Consider the following 10,424-nt stretch of genomic DNA (forward strand, 5'->3'; position numbering starts at 1 on the left):
TGCTGGCTGATAACACAAAGATGTAGCAAGTCATGTCTTGTGGAATACAAGACCCAGTGTCTCATTCCATTGATCCAACCATCAATGCAAGGAAGTGGCTAGAAATCTCTTTCACTATTTTCTTTCACAAAAATGCTGCTTGTCATCTCCAATTCTCCACCACCACCATTTTTACTCTTTTCCAACCCTTCCCTACAATCTCTCTACATGAGCCATTGGGTATTTCCTAAGACCTTAACCTGACAGGCATGATTGTTGTGTTCTTGCTCTTCCTAGCAAACCCTTCCACCTCCCTCCTCCCTTCCCCACTCCCACACACATTATTTTTACCTCCCTTTAGTCTTCCTGGTTCATCAGGGACAGGAAAGAACTAACAGTATCAGAACAAGTGAATGTGGGGTAGGCCTTGAAGCACAGTGAGTTAAGCTTCCACTTGGAATGCCTGCTTCTCATATGGCATGCCTGGTTTGTGTCCAGGCTACTCAGCTTCCAATCCAGCTTCCTACTGGAACTTGGCCATCCTGTGCATCCTGGGGCTGCAAATGATGGCCCAAACACTTGATTGAGCCCCTACACTCACAAGGGAGACCTGGATAGAGGTCCAGGCTCCCGGCTTCAGCCCGGACCAGCCTCAGCTGTTGTGAGCATTTGGGGAATGAATCAATGGATGGAAGATGTCTCTACCTCCACCCTTTTAAATAAATAAATAAATAAACATTTTTAAAACAAAGAACCACTAGCTTGTCATTGCGATGTAATGGATTAAGCCACTGCCTGCAAGGCACAATTCCCATATGAGCACCTGTTCAAGTCTCTGCTCCCTATCCAGCTCCCTGCTAATGCACCTGGGAAGGTAGTCAAAAGATGACCCAAATGCTTGGGCCCCTGCACCCCCATGGGAGACCTGGATGAAGTTCCTGATTCCTGGCTTCAGCCTGGCCCAGCCCCAGCCATTGTGGCCATTTGGGGAGTGAACCAGCAGATGGAAGCTCTCTCTATTTATCTTTCCCTTCCTCCCTGCTCTGTAATTCTGCCTTTCAAATAAATAAAATAAATGTATCTTTTTTAAAAAAAGGACCAGTGAATGTGGTGAGGAATGAGTGGGAGAAATCAGGTGTCTACATATATGTGACTTCTGTATCTCTGAACACCCATACAGGGTGGCCTTTAGGAGAGTCATTGTTGGAATAGAATTTGTGATTGGTTTAACTTTTTTTTTTATATTTCCAAGGCTCTATTGACCCATTTAGTTGATAAGTATTTCTAAAAAACAGAAAAATGTCACATGGTTCTCATCCTTGAGCTTATAACTTTGTTAAGACTGAATCTAGAAAAGAAAAAAAATATTTGAGAAAGACAATGCTTAAGTGCTAAGTTGTGTGGGAATGAAGGGGCTTGTTATGAACTCACAGTAACATGTTCTCTGGAGGATTTCGCTGATAATTAGCACAGCATGTTCCATTGCAGAATACTTTCTATGAGTGCAACTGCCATTCTGACATGCAGTCCTGCTTTGTAGACAGGAAGAATTAGATGTTTTGTGCTGGGGCAGATCCATCAACCACCAGCAGTGGGTGGACTTCAATGATTTCATCCGCTCTGACTGCACAATCCGCACAGACGTTACTTCTCCTCTTGGTTCCTTGCTCAGTATCACACACAAAAACCAATAGTCATCATTTGACTCAAATGTCAAAATAACCTAATGACAGATCTGTGCTAAATTACATCAAAGTGTTCCAATATATGAAATGATCCACTGATCACATTTAGTCTCCATACCATCAGCAAAACTGCAGACACAACATCAAAGCTCAGAAACACAAATATACTACTAATTGACTATCAAGGCTACAAATAAGATCATTTTAGCATTTATTAAAATATTGACAAAACCAAAATTTTACTCAGGGTTCACTGAGACTTTTACTTGACTAGGTCCACCCTTGTACCTCTCTCTGCATCCTTGTAGAAAGCAGTGTTAGCAAAAATCCTGTTAAGTTAATTTAGTGACTATGTCCCACCCTTAGTATCTGATCACTATGGTCTGTCTTCAGCAATAATCCCCTCGAGTCACTTTAGCTGGAAATCCTTTACCTTTGAGTAAGATTCTGCTCCTTGGCTGTAAATCACCACTCGTGCTTGGAGCGGGAATTGAGTTCAATCTCTCTTCTCCACTACAAGATCCCACGGTAATGGTCTCCTTATCTACTTCCATAATCCCCTTTGATCTAAGTCTGCCTTAACATCTTTTTTTTTAATTTATTTATTTTACATGTAGAGTTGTAGACAGTGATAGAGAGAGAGAAACAGAGAAGTCTTTCATATGCTGGTTCACTCCCCAACTGGCCACAATGGCTGGAGCTGTGCCGATCCGAAGCCAGGAGCCAGGTGCTTCTTCCTGGTCTCCCATGCGGGTGCAGGGCCCAAGCACTTGGGCCATCCTCCACTGCCCTCCCGGACCACAGCAGAAAGTTGGACTAAAAGAGGAGCAACTGGGACTAGAACCCGGCACCCATACGGGTGCCGGTGCCGCAGGCAGAGGATTAACCAAGTGAGCCACGGCACCAGCCCGTGCTTTAACATCTTTAACGACTGTCATGAATGATTTTTTTTTCTTTAACAATATGATTTGTTAAATCATTAGTATTACTTTACAACTTACCATGTTCTTCCAAATCCATTATCTCTTAGAGAAAGTGACTTTCCAAAGATTATAGAAGCAGTAACAGAAAGTACAGAAGTGCATGGGGTGTGTGTCGCCATTGCTTCCCTGACTGTGTACTCCACAAATACTACCTATTCAACAACTTCACAGTGGTGGATAGTACTGTGACGAAAAGTAACAAACAAAAAACTTTAGAGGAAGCAGTGTGAAAGTAAGGCCATAGGTCGGGCCCAGTCAGTGGTCACAAGTGGTATCGTTTGCAAGTGCTGGCTCCTCAATCAAGCATTGGTGCAGCCCCTGAAAGCTTCACTCACCCCTCTTTTCCACCCAGGCCAGGTCCCAGATGCTCCAACATCAGAAGGTGATGAAACAACTGAGAGGATTTGCGTGCAGACCTCTGGCTTAAGAGACATTCCCATGGCTTTGGAGTCAGCAGATGAGATTAACTCTCTCACCAACCACTGGAACAAATATTTCATTTCTAGGTATTTTAGTTTGTCCCCAATATGTCTTAATAAAGTTATTTGCTTAAGGGATCCTTTAGGAGTGCCATTGGCTTTGCAAGAGGTTGGGACAAATTCTACAACGTTATGTAGCATAGGTTAAGAAATGAGCCAGAGCCAACCCATACTCTATCATTCCATGGGGAGTCCTGCCAGGGACTGGTTATCTGCTGGATACCATGAGGGAAGCCTCTACCCTGAGTTTCTCTTTCTATAGAGTTAGAGTGCATTAGTGGAGGGACTGGGATTGAGGGTACCCGTTATTTACAGGTGTTTTCTGAGAAAACCAGTGGCCCTGTACCTAGAAACTTAGAAGCAGCAGGGATCTTTGGGGCCCATAGGTTCTTAGGGCCCCAGCCCCTGCCCAGAGAGGAAGTCATCAGCACACTGGGAAGTGGGAAGAAAGTGGCTATCTTATTCTACAAATTATGGTGAGTGCTGGGATTGCAGGTGCATTGATGTGTCTGATCAAAGGCAGGCTTCCTGATTTGTGTGACCTAAGCATGGAACAAATTCAACTTTAGTTAGGCTTTATGTGTTAAAAAAGATCTTATAAAGTCATAATAATGCCCTCATTTCTTCTTTCTTCTCTTCTGTTTTTCATTCCAGATGAACAGCCCCATAGAAAAAGGCTGCACCAGATAACAACAGAGACCTCATGCTGGAGCTCCCTGAAGACTAGTTCCTCATCCAGCATCACACCCTCTCAAGGACACCCTCCCCCAGTCTGCAGTCCTATCGAAGACTCTGGATCCCTTATGAGAGGCCCATCTGTAGGGGAGGCAAAACCTCATGAGGTTCCAGAGAAAACAGGCATCCCGCCCCTGGAGGACAACAAATGCCAACGGGAACCCTTTAAAAGGAGTAAAAATTGATACTGAAATATGTTTACCATTAAATTTCTTCTTTCAGAATCAATGATGTCCTGACTTTATGTTGCTGATAATTAACTTCCCCTTCATAGGATTACTCGTTTCTCCATCCATCAGAATCAGAGTCTGCATGAATTTATGTGACTTAAAGGATGCTTCTCTAGGGTCCTAATTCATTTAGCCTTCACACTATAGTCAAAAATCTGGGTAATCACATTAGTGCTTACCAGGTGATATTTCATCATCATCCTCAAGCGCTCACCTACAAACGGCACTGACTATATTGGGTCTTAAAAAACAGGGTTGTGAGCTGGTCACACGAACTCTTAAAGAGTTTGAACTGTCAGCATACGAAAGATTGTTTAGAATTCTCAGTGAAGCCATCGGGTGAATGGTGCTCTCCTAAAGACTGTGTAGGCCTCAGATGTGAGTATGGCTAACAAAAAGAGAGGCCAGAATAATTTCTCATTCAGTCTTTCTCTACCAAAATATAATGCTTTTATTAAAAGGTTAAATATAGGGGCCAGCACTGTAACACAGTGGATAAGCCGCCACCTTCAGTGCCGGCATCCCATATGGGTGACAATTCAAGTCCTGGTTGCTCCACTTCTGATCCAGTTCTTTGCTATGGCCTGGGAAAGTAGATGGAGATGGCCCAAATCCTTGGGCCCCTGCACCCACATGGGAAACCCAGAGGAAGCTCCTGACCCCTGGATTGGCGCAGCTCCAGCCATTGCGACCAGCTGGGGAGTGAACCAGCATATGGAAGACTTTCTCTCTCTCTCTCTCTCTCTCTCTCTGCCTCTGCTTCTGCCTCTGCCTCTCTGTAACTCTGCCTTTCAAAATAAATAAGTAAATCTTTTAAACATATATATAAGATTAAATATAATCACCTTAGTCAGCATTATTAATCACTTTATTTAAAAGATGGCTTTGGGCCGGCACCACGGCTCACTAGGCTAATCCTCTGCCTTGTGGCGCCGGCACACCAGGTTCTAGTCCCGGTCGGGGCTCCGGATTCTGTCCCGGTTGCCCCTCTTCCAGGCCAGCTCTCTGCTGTGGCCCGGGAGTGCAGTGGAGGATGGCCCAAGTGCTTGGGCCCTGCACCCCATGGGAGACCAGGAGAAGTACCTGGTTCCTGCCATCGGATCAGCGCGGTGCACCAGCCGCAGCGCACCAGCCGCGGCGGCCATTGGAGGGTGAACCAACGGCAAAGGAAGACCTTTCTCTCTGTCTCTCTCTCTCACTGTCCACTCTGCCTATCAAAAAATAAATAAATAAATAAAATAAAATAAAAGATGACTTTGAAGAAAACCAGAGCATGTCATACAGTGTCAATTACACACACACACATGGGTTTTTCATATATAATAAAAACCTGGGGGGCCGACACTGTAGCCTAGCAGGTAAGGCCACCGCCTGCAGTGCCAGCATCCCATATGGGTGCCAGTTCAAGTCCTGGCTGCTCCACTTCCCATCGAGCTCTCTGCTACAGCCTGGGAAAGCAGTAGGTGATGGCCCAAGTCCTTGGGCCCCTGCACCCACGTGGGAAACCCAGAAGAACCTCCTGACTCCAGGCTTTGGATCAGCACAGCAACGGCAGTTGTGGCCAATTGGGGAGTGAACCAGTGGATGGAAGACCTCTCTCTCTCTGCCTCTCCTTCTCTCTCTCTGCCTCTCCTTCTCTCTCTCTTTCAAGTAAAATAAATAAATCTTTAAAAAAAAAAAAAACCTGGGATATAAAACCCACAATGTTCAATGTTAACTGTGACTGACTCAGCTAGGGTTCATGATCATCCTGATTTTCCTCCTATGGTACACATAGAGTATACATATGGTACACATAGAGTACACGTATGGTACACAGAGCATACATATGGCTCCCACTCACGCCTGAGGCACTCCTTCCTCCAGCAGCTGGCAACTTAAAGCTGAGTTTGTCTCTAGGAATTTTCTGTAGCTGAAGGGGTCTGCCTTCCCCAGGTTAGCTATCCACAATGGAAACCCACAGCAAATTACTGAGCAATGCAAGAGCACAAAATTCCAGTCCCTACGCCTCAATCACAACTCTAATTCAAAAATGAGGTTGACTTGAGGCCACCACTATTCCACGACTTCCCTCTCAACTCACACTTATAGCTGTACAAGGGTCCCTTAATAGCCAACTGATAGAGGAGAAAAAAGGCTAAGCTTGTTTACTAATGGGTCGATTTGGTATGTGAGTAACAGCCAAAGATGGAATACTGCTGCACTATAGCTCACTCAGGGTGGCCCTAATATAGCGGTGAGAGAAATCCTTCCAATAAGCAGCCTTCCAGCAGTGCACCTGGTCATCACTTTGTATAGGAAGAAAACTAGCCTGAGATCAGAACAGATACAGAATCATTAGGCCATGATGAGAGCCTTGACTAGTTAGCTCAGGACTTGGAAGGGGAAAGACTGGAAAATTAGGGGCAAGAAACTCTGAGATAGAGGCAAGTGTATGGGGAAGTGGGCACACAGTGTAAAATGGTTGTCTTCCTTATTAATGCCTTTCATAAGACATCCATCATGGAAAAGACACTAAACACTCAAGTAGACAGACTGATCAGTCATCTGATACCAGCCAGCTTCTGCCATCAGCCACCTGAGTGCTGGCACAATGGGCTCATCAGCAGAGTGTTGATGGTAGCCGATGAAGCTTGTGCATGAATTCCCCGCTCACCAAAGCTACTCCTGCTACTACCGGTGTAGAATGGCCAATCTGCCAGCAAGAGAGACCACCTGTGAGTCCCAATGTGCTCCCACCTCTGTAGGAGACCAATCAGCCCTTGGTGGCAGGTTAGGTACCTGGATTCCTTCTACTTAGGAAGGAACAATGATTTGTCCTCATGAGAATCCGTATGTTCTGGACATGGGTTTGCCTTTCCTGCTCTGAAAGATCTTTGTCAGTAAACTTATTACATGCAAACATATTTTTGTGAACCATAGCTATTATATTCCAAAACAAAAACAATGAAGGGACATGTTGTTTTACATTTTTGCAAATCTCCAATATAAAATAGCCTCTAAAAAAAAAAAAAAGCGGCAGCCTAGTTGAGAAAGAATATAGGTGAAAAGGGTAAATAGCACCTTAGCATTATTATGGAAACTGTGTTGACTCAAGGAGCAGATTGAAATGGCCTCAGGGATTCCAGAGTCCTGTACCCCACTGTGATATGAACCCCGCTGAGATGCCCCACCCACCAGCATCTCAAGACTGAAGCAGAGAACAGAGCGATGCTTTAGGGTTTCTGCATGACTCCTTACACTACTCAACTCAATCTTACCAAGGGAGCAAGTGTTTTAATTGTGAAGAATAAAGAACTGTCCTGGGACCTTTGAAGAATGGCAGAGATATCACAAAGCAGGATTCTGGGCAGCCACCAGCAGAAAGAAGGATCTAGGTGCCGGGAGATGTGGCAAAGGGAGCAAAGTCACAACCATCTGCTTTATTCAGGACACAACCAAGTACTGAAGACCTACTGTGTGCCAACACCCTCTGCTCCAGGGCTCGGGAAAATGGAGAATTCCCAATTAACTCTCAAATGTATTCAAGATTAGCCCCCAAAGAACCACAAATACGGTTACAAGATCTGAATTTGAATTAAGTTTTATTCTTTTCACAGCACGCTGTCACAGGTTATTTCACTTGATTCCCTCTTCCTTAATACTCCGAATTATTTAAATTCTGGCTTTTTTAAAAAAAAAAGAAAAGGTAAAACGAACAAACAAACAAAACCAGTGGCAGAGCAGAATACACAGTGAAGTTTAATACCTTTGAAAAGTTAATTAAGCAGAGTAAGCTATAGAATAAAAGCACGGGGATAGAATTTCGCTCATCCTTTTGCTCAACCCAAAGAGTAAAGAGTCTTTTATTTTGGTGGCCACAACAGCTTTAGTGAATCAGAGCAATCCGAACCTACCAGAAAGAATGAGAGTAAACCATTCAGCCAACCCCAGTGACCAGGGGGAGGGAGAGCGGGGAGTTTGCAAATCCCCTTACTCACCGAAATGGGCCCTTTTGTGTGATTTCCTGTGGAGGCAGCAGTCAGGGCTGCTATATATACAGCGCCTCCCCCGGTCCCACACAGCACCGAGAGACCATCCCCTGCTTCCTCTCTCCACCATGGGAAAGGTAAGTCCTGGGCACTTGGGGCTCAACCTCGGTCCTGAGGCAGCATCCTCGTTGGGGGCAGGCGTCACAAATCACCCGCACGCTCCTGTGTGTTCCTTTGCAGATCACCTTCTACGAGGACCGGGGCTTCCAGGGCCGCTGCTACGAGTGCAGCAGCGACTGCCCCAACCTGCAGCCCTACTTCAGCCGCTGCAACTCGGTGCGCGTGGACAGCGGCTGCTGGATGCTCTATGAGCGCCCCAACTACCAGGGCCACCAGTACTTCCTGCGCCGGGGCGAGTACCCCGACTACCAGCAGTGGATGGGCCTCAGCGACTCCATCCGCTCCTGCCGCCTCATCCCCCAAGTGAGTGTGGCTCTCCGTCATTGTCACTGTCTCTTGGGAAATGAAACGCGTTTGAAAACATCGTCTTAAACCAAATAGTCCCACATAGAGAGCAGAAAGAGGAAGTGACTCAATGCTTGTAGTTCAATCTAAAGTTATCTCAGATGTACAGCCCGTTTTTCCCTCTACAGAGGGATTGTTTTTTGTTTTGTTTTGTTTTTCAATTACATGTTCCTAGACTTTAATTTTTATGTAATGAAAATTAAAAGAGCAAAGATTAAGAAAAAGCAAGCCATGGGAGAGACTGAATTTACCATCTCTTTCAGATATAACTTCTTTAAGTATTCATTCAGTGCCACATCAAGTCAGAAATCCAATACATGAAAATTGACAAATACTCTGGGGCTGCTCAGTTCATTAAAAAAAAAACTTCAGCTGCCTGGCCTTACTTTTCTACTGGATTATTCTTCCCAGAGAAGATAGGCCTCTAGCTTCTAGTTCCTCTTCTAATCTAGCCGCTGCCTCAGAGAGATAAGTTAGAGTAAGGTCAAATCCAAAACTAGAGTTTGAGATTGAGTGTTTTCTGGAGAGTGACTGCACACTTCTTGGGAGAGTGGCGTGCAGGAAGCACAGGACACTGGGTTAAATAGAGTGCAATGAGAGTGAGTCTTGCTGCTCAGGGCAATGAATAAACTGAGAGTAGGAGGCCAGAAAGGCAGCGTGAGACTCAGCTAGTTTTCAAATAGCAAGCACTGAATCGATGTGATAAATTTTATCTTAAGCAAATCTGAATTCCCAAGAACCGGAGACTGGGGAACAGAGATTGAGGAGCTGGGGAGCTCTGCCCCAGCTTTGCTGGTGATTCGTTTCACTCATCAGTGGTGGGCTGCTGGGGTGGGAAGGCTCCTACACTCTGCAACATGGCTATTCTCAAAGCAAACTCAGACTTCGGGGCATGTGTGGCCAGGGAGGTGCAGGGACTGTAACCTTCTCTCTTTATTGACGATTTGTTTTCTGTCTTCCACCCAGCACTCTGGCACTTTCAGAATAAGAATCTACGAGAGAGATGACTTCAGGGGACAAATGTCAGAGATCACGGACGACTGTCTGTCTCTTCAGGACCGCTTCCACCTCAATGAAATCCACTCCCTCAACGTGCTGGAGGGCTGCTGGGTGCTCTATGAGCTGCCCAGCTACCGGGGCAGGCAGTACCTGCTGAGGCCGGGGGAGTATAGGAGATACCTTGACTGGGGGGCCACGAATGCCAAAGTTGGTTCTTTCAGACGAGTCATGGATTTTTACTGAAGCATTTACTTTCCCCACTTTTTCTCCTGTAGAATCTAATAAAAATACATAGCTTGTGTTTCTGGCAATAATAGAGGCCTGTCTTTCTTTCAGTCTGTTAAGGTTTCCTAAGCAATCCTGGCACTTGGCCAAACATAATAACCTGTGTTCAAATTCTCATATATTATGTAACAGATATTACTTCCGGTACTCTTCTAATAACTAAAACACATAGGCTTAAAGGAGCGTTCAACTAGACTGAAGCCGTTTGTGGTTATTCTCACAGGATATATTTGCAGGTGCAATGATTGATTAGCACTTACTGAAATACCCCAAATTATCCCTCCAGGTTAGTTCCTTTCCTTTCTTATAGCATCCAAGTCTTAGCTGATGAGAAAAGCGGTTCTCAGCACGTAGACTCTTGGTTTAGCTCCATGCACAAACTGGTATGCTCTTACCCATTGCACTCCTTTTCCTAACAGCCAACATCCCTTTTCTCCCAGTTCCATTTCCAATAATTCATGTCACTATGAGACTTACAGTCCAAGTATAATTCACTGTCTCTTTGCTGTATGTACTTTGTAGAAGAATTTCAGGACATTTACAAAATCTCATG

General features: G+C 45.1%; 1 protein-coding gene across 1 annotated transcript; it reads left to right on the forward strand.

The window, feature by feature from the left end:
• Positions 1-8,076: 8,076 nt before the first annotated feature.
• Positions 8,077-9,897, forward strand: LOC100355450 (gamma-crystallin B). The gene is made up of 3 exons (XM_002712615.5): positions 8,077-8,199; positions 8,303-8,545; positions 9,554-9,897. The coding sequence occupies exons 1-3, from the start codon at positions 8,191-8,193 to the stop codon at positions 9,827-9,829; spliced, it is 528 nt and encodes a 175-aa protein (XP_002712661.1). The 5' UTR covers positions 8,077-8,190; the 3' UTR covers positions 9,830-9,897.
• The last annotated feature ends 527 nt before the right edge of the window (positions 9,898-10,424 follow it).

Source organism: Oryctolagus cuniculus, chromosome 3 (assembly GCF_964237555.1).
Source record: "Oryctolagus cuniculus chromosome 3, mOryCun1.1, whole genome shotgun sequence".
In the NCBI taxonomy this organism is placed as follows: Eukaryota; Metazoa; Chordata; class Mammalia; order Lagomorpha; family Leporidae; genus Oryctolagus; species Oryctolagus cuniculus.